Raw genomic sequence first — 20,773 nt, 5'->3', positions numbered from 1 at the left:
AGGTAATATTTAACTTTGTGACATACCATTTTTGCCTGTATGCCTCTAGGCTCCTTTTGACACAGGGCTTGTGTTTGTGGCAAGCATGTGCTTTTCTTTTATCTGAATAGCATTTAACTATCAAAAGAACAGCTCAAAAGAAGGAATGATACATATACCAACACACAATACAAAAAAAAAAGTTTTATGAAGACCAACAAGCTTAAAGCTTAGCAAGCACAGAACTTCATTTAAGCTGAGCATGCATGAAAATAAAAAAAAGAAAGCCTTATCTTTGTGAAGTCCCTTCTAGAAGGCAACACATTCTTGAATTGCCTCCAAAAAATGGGGAGGTGTTTACTTTCAAGTGCCAACTTTAAACAAGAATATGGAAAGAATTCACACAGAAGGCATGTGAACACCCTCAGACACTAAGCCTAACCCTTGGCCCTATGTTCTTTCTAAAGAATGAGAACTTGTTCTCTGACAGGAATATTCATATTTACTGAAGGCAGGCATGCTCCCGTTGCCTATAGCTATCTATTCTAACCTCCTAACCTTTATCAAGGGAAGAAAAAAAAAAAAGCTTTCAAGATTGATAGGGGATAAAGGATCAAGCTAAGAAAGGGTTCAATGGGAAGGTATCACCCTTGTAAATTCTCACCAGAAAACATTCTAACTGAAGTCTTCAAGTGCTCAGGTACCAGTGAGTAAAAGTGAGACAGGCAGCTCTCAGAGAAGCCAAATTTGCTGGAAAAACAAAAAAAAAACCAAAACAAACAAACAAAAAAAAACCCAGCACTATCTATAGAGCAGACACTTACCTGCTAAGCCTTCCTCTAAAGGCAGAAGAGAAGAGCTAGAGGGTTGAGGCTGGGAAAAAGATGAATTGAACACACAGAACTAAACCGACACAAAGGTTTCCAAAGCTATGCAAATGATATTTAGTGCCATGTGCATAGGTGCAGGCTTAGTCATTAACACGTAATAACACATAATACAGCAAGAACAAAGCCTGCACAGAGAGAGCGCCTCCCTTGTTAGAAGTATGCTGGCAGAAAAACTAAATCACACCGTTGATGCAATAACTAAATGTAATAAGATTGTGTCACCTCTACATACTGTACAGTTGCACCATCTCAAGAGAAGAGAAGCAGCCAAGGGGATTGCAGGGAGAGAAGTTCCTGCTCTATGTAGCACTCTCTGCAACGGCATTGCTTGGGAAAATCTCTGGCAATCTCAAACACCAGAAAGGCTTAGTGATAAAAAAAAAAAAAAAAAACCAAAAAACCCACCAACTATACTTACAGCTTACTTTCCAGTCACCCAACATTTAATTCCCTGATAGAGCCCTGCTTTCTGGGGTCTTCAGTTTTAACAGATACCCAATTCTGAAGTGTTAGGAGAAAAACCTGCTGCCTCTTCATGGCTTCCTGAGAACTCTGAATTGCAGAGTTCAAGAGTGCCTGGCTGTGTGCAGCTACATATTTCTGCTGTTCGACAAGCTCCAGTGTTCAAGCAGAGAACTCAAGGACTGTGCTGCAAACAGAACAGGGCACAGTGAAGGTTTGCACAACTTAAATAGCATTTATAATCCAGCAGATCTTTATTTGTGAAGGAAGAACACTGCATCAAGTAGATAATCTTGCAATTCTAAGCAAAGTGGAATGCTTTGTTAATCCTTCGGGGAAAGAAATTGCATGATCAATGTTAGGAAGTCTTGACATACTTGATATGGATCATTTTGAAGAGGCTTAATACACACCTGAAGTACTAGAAACAAATGGCACTCTGGTGTTTTCTCCTTTGGAACATAGCTATCTTGAGAGAAAAAAAAATAACAGGATAATCACAGGGCATCAGCTCAGTATCACTGAGAACTGCAGGATTAAAAGGGATCTCCCTCATCATGATATACATGCAAAAGTGAATTTTTCCTCCATTTCTTAAGGGAAGTGAATTTGTTTTTCCAGTTTGTGATCTTCCAATGACTGAACTAAAAAAGGACATTTTAAAGTCAAAGGTTAAAAAAAAAAAAAAAAAGGAGTTAAATCTGGAATTACTTTCATTGAAACAAGTTTAATAAGATAGGGCACTAACTTGTGTCTCAGAGGAAAAAGTAGGTATTCTTCCACTGCACTCTTGCAGGCAGCAGCAACTGCTCAGACTTCAGCTTACCATTGGCACTTAGGAAGCATTTCTCCTTCCTGGTGCTACTTCAGTAGCTGTCAAGTGGCTTTGGTAGTTCTATTTCTCCTCCCTGACAAAGGTATTTAAGCCCCCCTGCCCAGGACGCCTGGAAGCTAAACTCTCCAATGCTAAATGTCCTCTGCTAAGAGGTGGCTTTTTTTTTTTTTTATGTTTTCTTAGTTTAACAGGTGAATTTCTGCATTGTCATGCAAGTTCAATAATTCCAGATATTTCTAAGTACAAATAAGCTGCACTGAAACAGGAAATTTAACAGAGAGAATAGAACTCTTCCTGAAGCCAGCATTCTATGTTCATTAAATCTACAAAAATGAACTTGTTTGTGCTTATGAAAGATACTGTAGTAAAATATATTGGCAAGAGTATCTGGGAGACAGTTTCACCAGCCTGAACAGTCTGTCATTAAAATGAAAATTATTTACTTACTGTATTAGAAACAAGTTTGAGGCAGCAAAACTCCAGCAGTAAGTTCAAGCGTACTATGTAAATAGCACAAGCATACTACTGACATTCCTGCAAGCTCCTCTTGTTTTCTATAACCACTATTAAGCATCTTAAAGTTCCCAGTTTATTTCTTCTTAACTCTGTTCTATAGTGACAAAGGACAAGGATAAAAATCCCTGATTATTCTACCTCTACTTTAATGGAGGCTTCTTGCTTGCATGTAGTATCAAAAGTGGCATTTCCATTGCTGTAAACATACTGCTCCTACATGCATCCTTCTGCTGCAAGAGGGAAAAAAAAAAAAAAAAAAAAAAAAAAAAAAGCAGTCTTTCCAGCTTTTTTCCACCCCCCTCCCTTTGCAGTTCTGCGGCTCCCATAGCACAATCTCCCACTAAAACTTCTCTCAAGCCAGCCTATAACTAAGGGCTTATCTACCTGTGGGTGTGACACAGCCTTGCATCTCCAAAACAATGCTTTTAGCCTTCAATGTCACAAGACATCGCTGACAAAGCATCTACGTCATGATAGATATTTGCTCTGTAGTTAAGGTGAGTAACAGCTGACCTATTCTGAAGGCAAAACTGAAAATACTTTTCCTCATCATAGTTGGGCTGGCTTCAGTATCACCTTAGAGTTTAGCCACTGAGTGAAATTATCAAGCTGCTTCCACTATCATCTCCCTCTCCCTCACAAAGCTATCTGAAGTTTCACAGTCTGCCAGTAAAAAGTTTTCAAAGGGAGACATTAGATTTAATGACACTGGTGGGAAAACATCAAGTTACTATTTGAGCTGCTCAGGTTCAAAATTTTATTAATAGTAGTATCAGAACACTATGACCCTATTTCAGGAAGCTGGAAAGCTTGTTTCAGATTAAATTACTCTTTCTCAAAGATCACTTTGTTCAGTCCTTTCTGAACTCGTTATCCTGACCCACCTTGAGAAAGCACAACCCTGCAGCCACAGAGCTGCCAAGTGCTATAGACATCTTCCAATAAACTGCCTTTTTATGCACAAAGCCTGCTTGAGGTCCAAAAGGTTAGCAAGTCCTTATAGTTGACTGATGTAGCTTAGATGGCAGACCCCTTCAAAGCACCTTTATACAGAAAAAGCCTCTTTTATACAATTTTAGTGCATTTACACCAAAGCTATTGACAACTTCTATCAAGTACGTGGCACTACCTCAAGCAGAAAGTAAATCAATATGTGGAAATACAGTCAGTCCAAAAAAAAAAAAAAAAAAAAAAAAAAAAAATCTCAAAGCTGCTTTCAGTGCTGCCTGCTCAGCGTTTCATTTAACAGAAGACTTTATGTAAAAAAGTATGCCAGGCTCTATATGGCTGTTATGCTAGTTTTACATAGGGCACACCAACAGTACACTGCCAGTAATCTCTAAAGCAACATCCACAAACAGGAAGTACAGGTGAGGCTCAACATAACTAAACCCTTAATTGCAACATCAGTATTCACAACAGAACTTCTACTTCAAGATCTGAGGGGGAAAAAAAAGCAGAACACCCAAACCATCCTAGAAGATGTGAAATGACTGCTAGCAGTTACATATAAAGCAACAGCTATTTCCAGACTCTGAGACAGGGGAAAGAAAAAAAAAAAAAAAAAATACTGGAAAGGAAGTACTTCCAAGTTCTCAAGAAGACTGTGGGCTAAATTAAAGTCACAATATTTACTGCAGTAAAATGGGACTCCAGTAGAGTAGCAACAGCACTATAGAATTCCTGAGCCACAGCCAAGATCAGCGCCCATTTCACAGAAGTTCCAATTCAGGAGGAAGCCTACTGTATTTGCAACTAACTTAAACTCTAAAAGGCAACATCCTCTAGTTCCATTCTTGACTTAGTGTCTGCTTGAACTAAAAGCTGATAAACTGAACCAAAGCAGCATTTGACCTCAACACTCGGCAACTAGACTACTTGATTAGAGAAGACAAAACCTACTCCTGTTGCTCTTGTATGTATATATGTATATTCCCTGTTCATCCAACAATTCTGCTTCTTCCTATCACCAAGTGTACAATTAATGAACATACAGATGTTAAGGTATAGCAGAGAGTTCGGCTACATAGTTGTTACACCAAAGCAGGAAACAGAAATGATAGGTACACCCACCCATATCCTGAGCTCACATAGAAAACTCCAGTGGAGCAGATCTCCAAAAGAGATCTTTCCCCACTGGTAGTCAGATCTTAAATGGGTCTAGGAGAGGTGGAGCCAGGCTCCACCCCTTCCGGCATTACAGGTGAATTGCACAGATGAATTGCCTCAAGTGATCAACCAGAGGTTCAGGCAGTGACTCAGCAGTTCCCATACACTCCACCCCTTCACGGCACAAACCAATGATCAGGTTGACTAAAGGCTAAGCTTTTCCCAATACAGAGATCCGATGTATCGTGACGCTTTTAAATTTCCATCATGACGCATGTTGTTAAAATTCAAGATGAGTGACGATTAGTGAACATTGATATTCTTTCATGGGCCAGTGCTCGATGATGTTACTGGAGGCATGCAGTCATGAGGTGCAGGTCCATCCTATGTTCCATCAGTCCCATGTAGACCATCACCAGGTGTTGCACGTGATCTGACAGTAACACTGGAATGCTTTGATGGCATTCTGATCCGTCCAGTGATCCTGAAAGCTCAAAGACTCATGGGGAGTAATACAGATGTTTCAGAGGTACTAAGAGGGGAGGTCTGCTCTCCAGGGCAAGATACAGGCTGTATTTCTATCCTGGGTCAACACTTCAGCTTGTACTAGGGCATGTCCTCGCCGCCTGTAGCACATACTCTGGCCAGATGTCTGCGGCTGCATAACTATATCAGTCACCAAAGGGGGTGTCCTGATCTGCCACTGGGACATGATGGGAGTCCCTTTAGCAATGAAGATCTGAGTGTTGACCACAAAAGTAGGCCACGTACCTATTACTGCAGGGACTACTAAGCCTCCCGCCTCCAACAATCTCCCCCAAGGTGCAAGTAGGCCACACCACTTGGGTCCTACCTTCACCTTCCAAGGCCATTTTATTCTATCAGAGCCTGGATCTAAATTCTCAGGGTCAGGGAGCAGAAGACTATTTTCATTACCAATCTGGGGTCTTACCTGATGATCAGTGCCCGTAATTTGGATCCTAAGCATGGTGGCCCACGTTGTCTGCAACATTCTCAGGGCACTGGGTCTGCCATCTCAGGGTCTTTCATTCAGGTCCCGCAAGATTTCATAGAGTCTTTTTGTCCACCCCTGCAGGGACTGGGAGTCTGTCTTCAGGGCAGCCTTAAGAATACCGTTATAACATTCCACGAGGCCTGCCCCCATTGGATTATACGGCAGGTAGAATCACCATTCAATCTTATTTTCTTCTGCCCAGAGCTGTATCGTTGCACCAGTAAAATGAGTCCCTTGGTTACTCTCAATGTCTTAAGGCATCCTGTAGGCAGACATCAGTTTAGTGAGTGCCTTGATGGTATATGCCTGGTTTGCTTTTGGTACTGGATAGGCCTGCAGTAGCCCACCGGCAGTGTTGACGCAGGTCAGGGCGTATCTCGCCCCCTCAGACCGAGGAATGGGCCCAGTGTAATCGACCTGCCATCGCTTGAGAGGATTGTGTCCTCTAGCAAGATGGGCTGTTGTTTCAGGCAATGATCTTGGTCTCATCTTAGAGAAAGCACTGCAATCCGGGCTTGCCTGGACGATGTCCAGTAGCTGTATGGGCAGTTGCCATGCTTTAGCAGCTGCCCACATTGTCTTTTGTCCCACATGCCATAGCTTCTGATGTAACCAGAGGGCAATGTTCTCAGATGGTGAATTCTCAATCCATCAAACTCAGGCCAGTGTCGCTTCATCATTTCCCAGTGACTGTAGGGGCTGGTGACCAGAAATGTGGTAGACACGTACAGTCCTGTGTTTGACTGTACTCCATATATCTAACCACATGTATTTGCCTTAGATTGGTCAGGCGTGGATAGTCCATTCCTGGATGGCCCACTGTGCAATCCAGAAAGTGAGACCCCAGTACACAGCACAACTATCTGTACAGATGTTCAAGATACCATCACCGGGTTCCTTGGTTATAACCATCCACACGGCTCGCAGTTCTGCCCATTGGCTGCTCTGACCATTCCCCTCGTCAAACCAGATTGTCTCAATGGAAGGATGATATGCTATTTCTCTCCACTTGCTCGGGCTGGCCTTGCTGGACCCATCTGTGTACCAGGCATCTTCAGGGATAGGATATTTTCCCTCCTGAATGGGACTCTTCTCTGGTGGAGCGACCAATGTTTCTTATGGTGCATCACTGTGATATGTCACTGGGCATATGATCTTCTGAAGTTCTTCTTTCAAGGGTGATGAAGACAGACTTCTCCTTTGGCTGAGATAGGTGACCCATCATGCCTCTGTCTGTGCTTGGGCCATCCCTGTCTTAGGAAGGTGGGTCAGATCTTTCACCCACCCCTGAATCGGCAGAGTGGTCTTAAGTAATACTTCAGCCATTTGAGCTATTGGCTCTACTGCCTGTAATGACGAATAAGCAGCCAATATCTGATTTTCAACCATACTGAATCTTTCTTCTGCTCCATGCCAGACCCGAGATCAGAAACTAATAGGGGTCCAAACAGAACTCTGGCATTGCCACAGGCCTCAACCAAAGCCATCTTGAGTGAATGTCTAAATCAGCTGGGAGGGTAGAATCAAATATACCCAATGCCTGGGCCTGTTTAACTGCAAGTTTTGCCTGTTGGAAAGCATCCTGTTCTGTTTTCCCCCCAATCAATTTCCCCCCTTTTTTGAGAGTCTGTACAGTGAGCAGCCTCAGCAGCTATGCTAGGTGAGGTATAAAGGAACGCCAATAAGCCAATATACCTCAGAACTCTTGCAGCTGCTTTGATGTTGCAGGGACTGGGAACACCTGAACCTTACCTATGACAGCAGTGGGTAGTACTTTGGTCTTTCCTGACCAAACCAGCCCCAGGAATTTTATGGACAGGCCCGGACCTTGCACCTTTCAGGGATTTATAGCCCATCCCCTCTGTTGCAAATAGGCGGTTGATGAATCTGCCGCCTGCCCTATTGCCTCCAGTGAGTCAGATGTCAGCAGGAGATCATCAATATAATGATATAAGTTAACATAATCAGTTTTTTTCCAATCAGCCAGGTCATGCGCCACTAGATTGTGACAATATGTTGGTGAATGCACGTACCCCTGTGGCAGGACCTGAAAGGTCCACTGCCTGCCTCCCCATGTAAATGCAAACTGATCTTGTGATTCCTCAGCCATTGGGATACTGAAGAATGCATTTGCTGAATCTAGGACACAATGATAGGTTTTTATCTCTCTACTCAATGTGTCTAATAGGTAGGCAATATTGGGTACAGCCGCATGAATAGGCAGCGTGACCTTATTTAATTCTCTGTAATCCACTGTCATTCTCCACGTGCCATCCAACTTACGCACTGGCCATAAGAGGGAGTTATATGGGCTGTGTGCAGGTTTTATAATGCCCACTTTTTCTAATTCCTGCACCATTTTCGATCTTTCATCTTGCCCACCCAGGAATCTATATTGTCATACTTTAGTAATCCGGCGCAGTTTCAGCAGGTAAATAGTCCCGTGTTTCACATGGCCTCTTAATATTGCCTGCACCTCCTGAATACTGATACAACTCTGTCAAAGTCTGAAGTCTCCCACAGTTGTCTGGAAGGCCACACCCCATAGAATATCTATTCTCAAGATGTATTCCTGAACTGGGGCAATAGACACCTTATACTCCTGAGGTGGGAGACGCCCAACCCACAATTTTAACCACGTTTGGGTGACAGGAATAGTCTGTCCCCCAAAACCACCAATCGTCACTCTGTCTCCATCAAATTTGGTTGTATCTCCGTAGATAGTTGATGTTTCTGCTCCAGTGTCCACTAATGCCATAACTCTGAATATTTTTTCAGGACCAACAAATAGTTAATTCTACATAGGGCCTCTGGTCCCATCTGGAGGCCCTAGGGGGACTAACATCCCTCGTCACACCATGAATTGTGCTAGGGCCAATTCTTTTGCTTCCGGTGGCTCAGGCATCATGGCCTGAGACACCTGAGGCAGCTTTTTTTTTTTCCTACTATGAACAATGAAATTTTCTAGGTTCCATGTTGTTATTGGTATTCTCTCTATAACCCTTACCCTTGGTTTCTTAGGGTAGCTCTGAAATTTTTGATTATCCTTTAGTTGTCTTCAAAGCTGGAGAAGGACATGGTTGCGCTGGCGGCCAATCTTAGCAAATTGGACCCCAACCCAAATTAAATCATTAAACATTTGTTTTCAGGAAACCCTTATGGGTCCCGATCAAGGAGCTCAAGTAGCCAGCATCTTGGTTTTAGTCACCAGCAGGACCTCGGCTTCTTCTAATGTCTAAATGTTGTGCATGGTCCGCAGGCGTTCTGTTTCTCCTAGGTCAGCCACTAACTGGGCAGCCTGCTGGACTACTGCTTCTGAGGCCACAGGGGATTTGATGTAGAGATTAAAGTACTGTATGGGAACTGCTGAGTCACGGCCTGAATGGATTGATCACCTGAGGCGAGCAATGAGTCAGCCAGAGGAGCACAGGTGAAGGCAATTCACCTGTGCTGCTGGAAGGGGTGGAGTCTGGCTCCACCTCTCCTAGACCTATTTAAGAGCTGGCTACCAGTAGGGAAGGATCTCTTCTAGAGATCTGCTCTGCTGGAGTTTTGTAAGTGAGCCCAGGATAGGGGTAAGCTTTCTATCTATTCTCCTTTCATTATCACAATCTGCTTTGCCTAACTGTCTTGTTTATTTTGTAATTATAACATCTTAATTTTCATTGATTTTACAAGTACCATATAAATGAGAGGGAGCTTGCTGTAGAATTAAGTTTCTCATTCCTGCTGAAAATTTGACCATATCAAGGCCATCAAATGTGTCTTCATAAATTACTTCCCTTATGCCTAATTCACGGATATGATTTTGAAAATCCTCCACAGAGAATCACATCCCTGTATGTAGAGGTATACCAGATTTATTTGGCCCTACCATACAGCAGGCCACCATTAACCATTCTATTTTAGAATGGTTTTCATTAGGATATTTGTTGCCCACATATAACCTCTGCCTGAGAGCAGGATGGATAGTCATGGTGGCCAACTTGGCTATTTCCAGGCCATTCACCATAATACTTTCTGCTCCAGAATCCCACAGTCTTAATAACCAGGCTGGCACACTTTCTCTAGGCTTCTGCCAAAATTATTGTACTAAATCCATCAATTCTGTTGCTGCATACAGCTGTTATGTGCAAGTGAGTCTGGGCAGGAGGCCACTGATCAGGTAGTACCCCTGCTAGTCTATCCCGTACATTTTTTTTGTTTTCTAAGTTATGACAGGACAGACTTCTAGTGGATCTGTCAAAATCAGATTTGAGATTTAATTTAGATTTTTTTATTTTCCTGATCAATTAAGTCTACTGATTCAGGAGTCTGGTCATCGTCTATTGGAATGTTATGAACTGGACCTAATAGAAGATACAGAATTGGTTTCTTCCCTTTTAGTACGCCAAGTTCTTGCTCTAACTTTTTGATACGGTCTTTCAAAAGTTGATTTTCATTTTCTAAACTATTATTCCTCATTTCTGCATGATTTAAAGCATTTAATAGCGACCATGCCATCATGGAAGCAGCAATTGTCTTTCTTTCGTCATTAGTATATCTTTGCTAAGTCACAACACGTAAGGGACCCCATTTTATAATGTTAACTGCTAATTCATAATAGGGAGATCCCACAAATCCTGGGATCTGCCGTGGAATCATTTTATCTAGGGGGGCGTAACGTCCTCCCCCTTGAACCATTTAAAGAAATTCCATAGGAAGGACATAATGTAAAGTTAGTATATTTTGCCTACCTGGCGTACAATAAATGAATATACAGATGGTATAGCAGAGAGTTCGGCTATGTAGTTGTTACACCAAAGCAGGAAACAGAAATGATAGGTACACTCACCTGTATCCTGGGCTCACACGGGAAAACTCCAGTGGAGTGGATCTCCAAAAGAGATCCTTCCCCACTGGTAGTCAGCTCTTAAATGGGTCTAGGAGAGGTGGAGCCAGGCTCTGTGCCTTCTGGCATCACAGCTGAATTGCCTTCACCTGTGCTCCTATGGCTGACTCATTGCTTGCCTCACGTGATTAATCAGAGATTCAGGCAGTGATTCAGCAGTTCCTATACATTTTCTTTGAACAGCAAAATCAGAACACTGATCTGGCTGTCTCAAGAGCAATATAAACATCAGGATTGTGGCCCAGAATAAAGTCACAGATAAACTCCAAATTATCAAAGAAGAGCTCTCCAAGCCTGATCCAACTAATCTTGCTTTAAAAGGAGCTCTCCTAGAGTAAAGGACTTGTTTATAACTGAAAGATTCCAAGTAGAAAACCTGGTCAGGACAGTTGCCTTGTTGTAGAAAGGAGCAAGAAAGTGAATCCCTGCAAAGACTGCATGAACTCTGAGCATATGCTGTAAAACTTCCATGGTTATAAACACAGTAGCAGAAGACATCTTTGTATGCCAGGAAATTCACCAGGGAAAAAACAGGCATTTAAGCTTAATGATGCAAGCCCTGACTTCTGTTCAGGAAGGGAAAGCCAGTGGGATAGCATGCAGGTGCAAGACCGTACGCACAGTCGCACTAGGAGCTGTCTCACATTTATTTGCCACCTACCCCATGTCAGCCCAGCAAGCTATGGAAGCTCAGTGGGAACAATGATTCATAACATAGATTGAGGTAATCAGGCATACGCTCAGACTAAGGTTGTTCAGAGCAAAGTGAACACCACTCAGGTTTAAGGCACATTATGGGAAGTTTCCACCATTTTCTTGCCAGACTCAAGCTGTGAAAATCTATTAGTTGTTTACAAACCTCTACATCTCCCTTCCCCCACACCATCTCGAACTTTTTAAAAAAAAAAAAAAAAAAGTATGGTTTTTATTACTAAGTATGATACAGCCAGTGTTGATAGCATTATGACAGAATAGCAGTGTGCAAGTCCAGGTAGGAGTACATTGATCAAAACAGCAAGAAAAAAAAGAAGAAATAAAAGTTATCAAATTGGCTATGCTCAGAATCTAGCTGAGTATCCCATGTGTGTGCTTTCTGGGAAGGGCATCAGAACAAAGCAGGGCAGGCAGTGTTATTTCCCCAGACTGATCTCCCAATTCACATGTTGAGCAGTAGAGGCTATGCAAAGATGGAGATAGCTCTACTGGAAAAGAATAATAGAATCATTAAGGTTGGAAAGACCTCCAAGATGATGTAATCCAACATTCAGCCCATCACCACCACATCCACTAAATCATGTCCTTGAGTGCCACATCTACCCTTTTCTTCCAGGGATGGTGACTCTACCACTTACTTGGGCAGCCTGTTCCAATCTCACCACATTTGAGAAATTTCTCCAAATACTGAACTTGAATCTTCACTGGTGTATTACCAATCATCCTATCACTAGTAACTTAGGAAGTGGTCCACTCCCATGTCATTACAACGTTCTTTCAGATAGTTGTAGAAAGCAAAGAGGCCTTCCCTGATCCTCTTCTTCTCCAGAACAAACCATCTCTTCTCTTAAGACTTGTGCTCCACACCCTTTACCAGCTTTGTTGCCGTTCTTTGGGCAAGCTCCTGGGTCTCAATGTCTTTCTTGTAGTGAGGGGCCCAAAACTGAATGCAGTACTAGATTCACAGCCTCACCAGTGCTGAGTATAGACAGACATCACCTCCCCAGTTTTACTAATTGTGCTGTGTTTAACACAAGCCACAATGCCATTGACCTTGTTGACAACCTGGGCCCAGTGGTGACTCATGTTCAGCCACCTGTTGAGTAGCACTCTCATATTTTTTTCTCCATGCAGCTTCCCCAACACTCCGCAGCACTGTGTTGTTGTGATTGAAGTGCAGGACCCAGAACTTGGTCTAGTTGAAGCAACTGACCTCAGACTATCAATACAGCCTATTCAGACACCTCCATAGGGCCTTCCTACCCCAGATAAACACTTCCTCCCATCTTGGTGCCATTTGCAATCTTACTGAAGGTGCACTCAATCCCCTTATCCAGATCATCAATAAAGAGGACTAGCCCCAGTACTGATCTTTGGGGAACACTACTAGTGACCAGATACCAACTGGATTTAACTCCATCCCATTCTGGGCTCAGCTGGTATTTTTATTTTTTATTTTTTCTTAAACAGCAAAGAGTACACTTATCCAATCCACAGGCAGACAGCTTCTCCAAGGGAATGCTGTGGGAGACAGTCAAAAGTTTTACTAAAGCCTAGGTAGACTAAATCTACAACCTTTCCCCCATCTGCTAGGTTGGTTACCTGGTCACAGAAGGAGATCCAGTTGGTCAAGCAGGATCTGTCTTTCACAAATCCATAACCAAATTCCCCAGTTGTCTGCACTTGCCATGGGAACACACATAACAATCTGCTTCATGACCTTATCCAATACCAAAATCATGCTTACAGGCTTGTAAGTTCCCCAGATCCTCCTTCTGACAGTTCTTGTCAATAGGCATCATGCTGGTAAGTCACTCCAGGACTGCTTAGCATCCCCAAAGAGCCCTTAAACTTCTAGGGGACATACAAAAAGTAAACTAGTAGTAATAAGCATTCACTCCTCCTCCAGCATTCAGGCTTTTGAAGGCTTCAAAGCAAACTGCATCTTAAATTCCTTACAGTAGCCATTCTTTGTTGCATAACATCACATCTCCATCTGTACACCAAGTTTTTATAAAGAGAATCTTCTCAGTCTATTCCAGAGGCACCATATATGCCACTATTCTATTTTTATAGGAGCTGTAAATAATGTCTACTGCTACTACTACTCCAGTTCCCTGTCCCTAAGGTGAGCAGTAAGCCAGAGGTTTTACCTAAGCACAGCACATTTATTTATAGTTCTGAAATAACTGTTACGACTCTGGCAAGTTTTTAGTCAGCATTTTTTATTGTTATTTCACTACTCTTCCATCAGGAGATTAATCCCAAGATGGATATGGTGTCACGGACAGGTTATTCCACAGGACATCCCACGTGTTCCTCAAACATGCCAAGCAAAGTCAAGTTTTGCAGTATCTTCCTACTAACACGCTTACACCTGGATTGGCTACTGCATTTAAGGACTCTGGAAGGCCTCCTGGTCCTAGTGCCTCTAAAGAGGGAGTATTTTATTTGGATTTTTTTTTTATTTTTTTTTTTTTTTCAAGTTACTGTAAAGCTCAATTCCAGCTTGCCTTACTGCATTTTTATTTGGCTTGCCAGCATTTATGGACATTTATCTTCTTGGAAAACAGCTTCAACTCTGTTTCCCACTTCTGGTCTTAGTAATCCCTGACACCCTTATTGTCTCCTCTTGTTCTCTCTCAAATCTCTTTTGAAGAGAGATAATATGTCACTTAATATACCGTTTGTACATATCTGTACGTTTGTTGCAGGCCATTTAAATTCTTCACTTGTCCTTTTGAGGACAACTGTTTTAAAAATAAATATGAACTTCATCACACTTCAAGCAATCTGCACTTTCTGCTGGTTCAGGAGGCACACTGGCTCTAACTATAGCAATGCAGACAATGTTAAGTAGCTCTTGGACAACAGAATGACAGAACTTTGGGCTATCTAGAATAAAGCAAAGGTTTTTTTACTCCTCTTGGGGATCACAGAATGGCCCAGCTTGGAAGGGACCTCAAGGATCATGAATCTGTAACCCCCCTGCCACAGCAAGGCTGCCAATACTAGACCAGGCTACCCGGGGCTCCATCCAATCTGGCCTCGAACACCTCCAGGGATGGGGCATCCACAATCTGTCTGGGCAGCCTGTTCCAGTACCTCACCACTCTCTCTGTAAAGAATTTCCCCCTGACATCCAACCTAAATCAACCCAACCCCTCCCTCAACTTAAAACCATTTCCCCTTGTCCTGCAGTATCAATGCTTTCAATGAGGTCACCCTGCAGCCTTCTTTTCTCCAGGCTGAACAAGCCCAGCTCCCTCAGCCTGTGCTCGTAGGGGAGGTGCTCCAGTCCCCTGATCATCTTTGTGGCTCTCCTCTGGACCCTCTCTAACAGTTCTGTCTTTCTGGTACTGGGGGCTCCACACTTGGACACAGTAGTCCAGATGGGGCCTCACAAGGGTGGAGTAGAGAGGAACAGTCAATTCCCTGTTCCTGTTGGCCAATCCTCTTCTGATGGAGCCCAGGATACCATTTGCTTTCTGAGCTGCAAGAGCACACTGCTGGCTCATGTTAAGTTTTTCATCCATCAGGACCCCCGGGTCCTCTTCTGCAGGGCTGCTGTCTGGAAGGACTGCTCCTTCCAGTCTGTATGGATGCCTGGGATTCCTCAGTCCCAAGCGCAAAACTCTGCACTTTGCTGTGTTGAACCTCATTAGGTTTACCTAGGCCCACACTTTGTGTCTGTTGAGGTCCCTATAACGGGCATTCCTTCCATCCTCTGTGGCTGTGGTAGATCAGACTTCCAGGTTTGGTATAAAAATGGCACTTATTTATGCACAGTCCAATTTTTCACCTCCAGAAAGATAAGACGACTATGGAAAGACTTTCTTAAATGTTGCCTAGAGAAGTCACAAATGCCCCATCCCAGGAGGTACTCAAGGCCAAATTGGATGGAGCCCTGGGATGCATAATCTTGTAGGTGGCAGAGTTGCCTACAGTAGGAAGTGTTGGAACTAGATGATCTTTAAGATCCCTCCCAACTCAAGCCATTCTAAGATCTCCCTCAAATTCTTCTCTTACAGGACCTTTACCCATCCTTTTCCCATATTTGGATCATTATTACCCTTGGAAAGGCCATTCTGCCTTTTAGGGTTGCAGATGCTTCACTGCAAGAGTTACCTAGGCATATGCAGTGTCAGCACACGATTCTGCAGGCCAGAAGCATTTCCTTCACCCACCACTCCTGTACTGAGAACTCCACATCTGGATGCATTACTCCAGCACAGAGTAGACGGGCAGGATCATCTCCATTGACCTACTGTCTGCATCAAAAGAAGTGTAGCCAAGGGTACAGTTAGTTTCCCGGCTGCAAGGGTGCATTGCTAATGCATACCCAGCTTTCCATCTACTAATACTCCCAGGTATTTTTCAGCAGGGCTGCACTAGACAAAGAAGGCATCAACCTTTTTTCATGACTCAACAGGAAGTTTAGCAGCTCACTGATTGAGAGGCTTCAGCTAATATGCAGTTCAGCTCCTTTTTTAGCAATTATATGCCTCCAAACTAAACTCCCTCCTCACTATCCTAAACAGTCTAGGATTTTCTTTATCTATCTTTTCTTTATCTTTATAAAATTCTAATTTATTTTCTCCTCTTCAGAGGGTGATGAGCATAAAAATGTCACACATGCAGTTCTCTGCAGCAGCAGACAGCAGAGAAAATTTGTTTTTTATTTGAAATAAGGAAGAATTGCTTCTCAAACAAATTCCCTTTACCCTCACACTTACACATCCAGCACACAGGAAGTCACACTGTGTTTCCTCTATACTTTTCCCAGAAGGCAAACACCAATAAATTCAAATGTCCTTTCAGCAGCTTGAACATAAGGTACGTCATGCTTCTCAATACTGCTGTACACATGAGGTATTTGTACCCAAAGCCATGCTAGAGATACAACTCCAACTTGTTCTATGCTACTACATATTGAATCATTTTAGGCTTTTCTTTAGGAGGCACTGCCTCAAAGATCTGATGCAGAAGCTCTGGCTTTACCCAGGGGTCCCACCAAGAAAAGTTAATGCATAAGACAACAGTGACTTCAAATGCTACCTTGCAAGGATTTAATTCAGTACCCCCAATAGTCTGCACACCAAAACAGCCTCCATACTGCCAAGAAGAGCAGCTTCATGGTACGCAGTGTTGGGAAAGCTGCCTTCCCATCCAGCTGCATCACACAGTAACACAAGTAGGATATGCAGCTTGTCTTTTCCAACTATAGCTCTAAAAAAAAAAAAAAAAAAAAAAAAAAAAAAAAAAAAAAAAAAAAAAAAAAAAAAAAAAAACTGAAAAGAAAACATGAGCTGGCTGTGAGTTCTACTCAGCCTCCTCCTGACAGCACAAGAAATCTCTGAAAGCCGCACCCGACTGTGCCCCGCTCCCGAGCACGGACGGCCCCAACCCTTCCTCAGCACTTAGTTGCAAGGCTCTCGTGAACGCTTCCGGCCGTTTCTAAACCGGCGAATCAGGACGGGCTCCAGGGAGAGCAGCGCGGCTCTGGCCGCTACTCCAGGAGCCCTGTAATACCGGCTCGACGAGGGCGGGGCAGACGCTCCCGACCCGCAGAGGCTTCGACGGGACAGAGGAGAGCACAGCGTGTCTCCTCTATGGGCAGGGGAAAAAGAACTAGGAAGAAACAAATCCCAAAACAAACAAACTGCAACAACCGCTGCCGCTCCCGCTCCTACTCCGCGCGGTCAGAGCAGATCTCAGCTCCCTCCCGGGGGAGGTCCCGTCGGGGAAGCGCTAGAGAGGGTCCCCTCCCGAATCCAGGCACGGGTCTCTTACCCAGAATATGAAGTTGAAGCCAAAGAGCAAATATTTGATGCACTTAGTGCCTCCTTTGACAGGCATCCTGCTGAGGAATAGCAACGAGTAGACGTAAGGACAAGTACAGAAAGAACAGCTTTGGCACGCACCACTCCTTAAGTACTGCCCCGTCAAGTCCCTGCCCGCCTACTGTCTCCAGCCCGTGCAGCCCGGCCTTCTCCCCTCCCTTGTCCACGCCCAGGCTCAATGTCTCTTGCTGCCTGCACCTGCCGCAGCCCCGGGGCTCCGGGGGCCAGGGGGAAGGAGGGGGGGGGCTTTCCCAGGACGGGCAGAGGAGAGGGAGCGCTACTACCTGGCTGCCTTTGTGCACGGCAGTTTCACACTACTTCGATGTGTCGGGAACCTTGTTTTGCAAGCAGGTGTCCCACTTGGGGTCTGTATCATGCGTTGGCCATGCGGGTACTATGTGCAAGTGATAAAAGCCCTGCAGATCCTGGGGAGAATAAAAACGGGAGAGGCTGGCAGGGGATGCTCTGCTGGCCCTACCTATAGGATCCACTGCCAGCATGCTCCTTCTCTCTGCTTTTCGGGAGTTTGCCATCTCTCAAGTGTCCATAAGTTACAGTGCACTTACTTAGGGAGTTTCTCCTTGACACTTACTGGGATTATCTAAAATGGATGCCTATGTGTGTGTGGGTATGTTAAACAAAATTCATAACACTCTGTGCTGCTCTGAATGCATAGTTTGCTTGCCTCTGCTCCTGAGACATCCTGATCCTCAGATTCAAATGTACCTTGAAACGCTGTTTGATAAAACTGTACCTAGCAACAAGTGGAGAGGCTCTCAGTGTACAGAACAACACTGTGTCCACTTAGCATAGTATGGGTTTAGTTGTACTTAATGTGTCAGCCTAGCTGAGGCAAATGTCATTTCTGCCTTACTTATAGAATTATGTTTATATAGTTATAAGCACACTGTTCAAAAAAAAATCAGGTATGATAAGTGCATGCCTATCAACTGATCCATACTTACTAGTTGTATACATGCCCTTATTTCACCCTAGTTGCTATACAAATCTTATTGAATTTCAGGGATGTTCCAATTGATTTTAATGGGAAACTTCTGAATCTGATAAGAAAGAAAACTGAGTTCTACCAATATTAATTTCTCTCTAATAGAACATGATTAGAAGTTCAGCAGTTATCAAGATTCAAATTCCAAGCAGAACAGAAAGCACAGAAAAGACTTAGTGGTGAACCAAGTTAAATCCAGCTGGCTACGTCATGAGTGATGTTCCCCAGGAGTGCGTATTGGTTGATTCTTGGCTGAACATGAGCCAGCAGTGTGCTCAGTTGGCCGAGATGGCCAAGAAATTTTGCTGCCAGCAGGAGCAGGGAAGTGATCATTCCTCTATATTCAGCACTGTTGAGGCTGCACCGTGAGTACTGTGTTCAGTTTTGGGCCCCTCAATATAAGAAAGACATTGAGGCCCTGGAGCGTGTTCAGAGAAGGGCAGAGAAACTGGTGAGGGGTCTGGAGCACAAGTCTTATGAAGAGTGGCTGAGGGAGATGGGATTACACAGTCTGGAAAAGAGGAGGCTCAGGGGAGACCTTACTGCTCTCTGTAACTACCTGAAGGAGGTTGTAGTGAGCGGGGCGTCAGCCTCTTCTCTTGTGTAACTGGTGATAGAACTAGAGGGAACAGCCTCAAGTTGCACCAGGAGAGATTCAGACTGGACTTTAGGAAATAGTTTTCTGAAAGACTGGTCAAATGCTGGAGTAGGCTACCCAGGGAGGTGGTGGAATCACCAATCCTGGTGGTGTTCAAGGGACATTTTTAAACACTCCATTGTATGTGGTTTAAGTGAGAACTATTGGTGATAGGTGGATGGTTGGACTGGATGATCCTGTAGGTCTTCACCAACCCTGTTGATTTTATGATTCAGCCTGGAGAAAAGAAAGCTCTGAGGTAAACTGATAGCAGCCTTCCAAAGTCTAGAGAGGAGTTATCTAAAGAAGGAACAAACTCTTCAGCAGAGTCTGTGGTGATAGAACAAGTAGAAATGTCTTCAAGCTTAAAGAGAGTAGATTTAGATTAGATGTAAGAAAATAATCTATGACAGTGAGGATGGTGAGGGGAATTGGTTGCCCAGAGACGTGGTTGATGCCCTGTCCTGGGAGACTTTCAAAAGGTGAGTCTAGATATAAGGTCCTGGGAAACATAATCTAGCTGTGTGTCGCCTTTGTTTCAGCGACCCTGACTGAAGTCTCCTTGTGAAAGTGTTCCGACAGCCCCCGGTCAGTTTTGCACCAATGCGGTGAGCGGCAAAATGGCCTTAATTGCAAGGAGCACACCCTTCTTAAAACTTTCCCCATGCCTTAGGGCTACTACCGTTATCTCTGACCAATGGACATGTGGCATGTCTTGTTTCCTCCTTATTTGGTCTAACCTGTTCTTCTCTCTTATCTTCAAGACATTTGTTGCCATGGTTTCCCAGGGGCCGAGGGGCCCCTGTCGACCCTGGCTACTGCCCCAGCCCATTCAGTTAACTACATTTCCCCCTCCCTAAGCACAGGCCAATCTACTATAACCTGAGAGGACCCTAATCGTGTACACCCGAAATCCCAGCATTATGCCTATACATGCCATTGTCCTCTCAGTTAAGTGTTGCCCCGTTACATACATTGTAATGCGCCAAATAATCCTAATGTCTTAAGCGTGAGTTCTACATAAAGCTATATACTGCATTCTTAGACGATGCTGATTCGTTCGTCTTAGCATTTGCCATATGAGCCATTCGTCTCAGCATACACTATAGTTATCTATGTAATATACCTATATGCCTATATATGGTATGACTATAAGCATAAAGCATATTAATGTTAGACCTAATACAACTATAACTGAATACAGAATAGAGTTAAACATAGTTAAACATCCGTTACAATATGTACGTGAACCCTGTTACAATCTTTCAAGAAGCCTATGGTATTCCAAGCATTGATTGGTTAAACGTTATTGCAGACAGTTGATGAATCAAGGTACACAAATTAAATGCAGGTTTCACACCACTGAGCAGGGGGAGGTCCTATCCCGTCACATCCTGAGTACTCGCCTTCTTCGCCTGCCACAAAATCTCTCCCATGCTCAGTGAAATCTTGCTCTGTTATACTGCAAAGCGCCTGATAGTTCTACCCTAACAGCCTAGAATAATGCTAAACCTAACGCAACTACGACCAGATGCAGTACAGAGTTGAATATCCCTGTCGCTGTGGGGGACCATCCAAAAAGAACTTCCCACCAGTGGTGTTCTCCGTCCTTCTTTACTCTCTCTAGGACACGATGCATCTCTTCTGTGTCATGGTGAATGGTGATCAAGGTTTTCTGTCCATTGTCTCTGACACGTTTCAGCGACTGGTGCAGGTCATCATGTTGCAAAAGCTTCCTTACCAAGTTCCTCCCTTGGTAAGCCAAAGCGAGATTCATCCCACTTGGAGTAGGTGATAGGTCTTTAATCACTGTGTAATTATCCTGCAAGAACTGATGTGATGTCGCTGACACTTAATAATTAAAGCCACATCCTAC

General features: G+C 43.7%; 1 protein-coding gene across 2 annotated transcripts in view; it reads right to left on the bottom strand.

Annotated features, from left to right (window-relative positions):
- CD9 (CD9 molecule) overlaps positions 1 to 17,341 on the bottom strand; it is a 29,486-nt gene extending 12,145 nt beyond the window's left edge. Inside the window, exon 1 of one of the 2 annotated variants that reach the window (XM_042835116.1) lies at positions 17,205 to 17,341. In XM_042835116.1, the coding sequence (XP_042691050.1) occupies positions 17,205 to 17,270 (66 nt within the window). In that variant the 5' untranslated portion in view covers positions 17,271 to 17,341. Of the gene's footprint in view, positions 1 to 803; positions 973 to 17,204 lie in introns of those variants that run through there. The other variant, XM_042835117.1, reaches the window with a different exon arrangement.
- Positions 17,342 to 20,773: the final 3,432 nt, after the last annotated feature.

The sequence above is a fragment of the Centrocercus urophasianus genome, unplaced genomic scaffold (genome assembly GCF_019232065.1).
Source record: "Centrocercus urophasianus isolate 14NV4802_14NV808 unplaced genomic scaffold, USGS_Curo_1.0 seq_5, whole genome shotgun sequence".
In the NCBI taxonomy this organism is placed as follows: Eukaryota; Metazoa; Chordata; class Aves; order Galliformes; family Phasianidae; genus Centrocercus; species Centrocercus urophasianus.
Note: the sequence above shows the minus strand (reverse complement) of the source record. Positions and strands in the feature narration are given on the sequence as shown.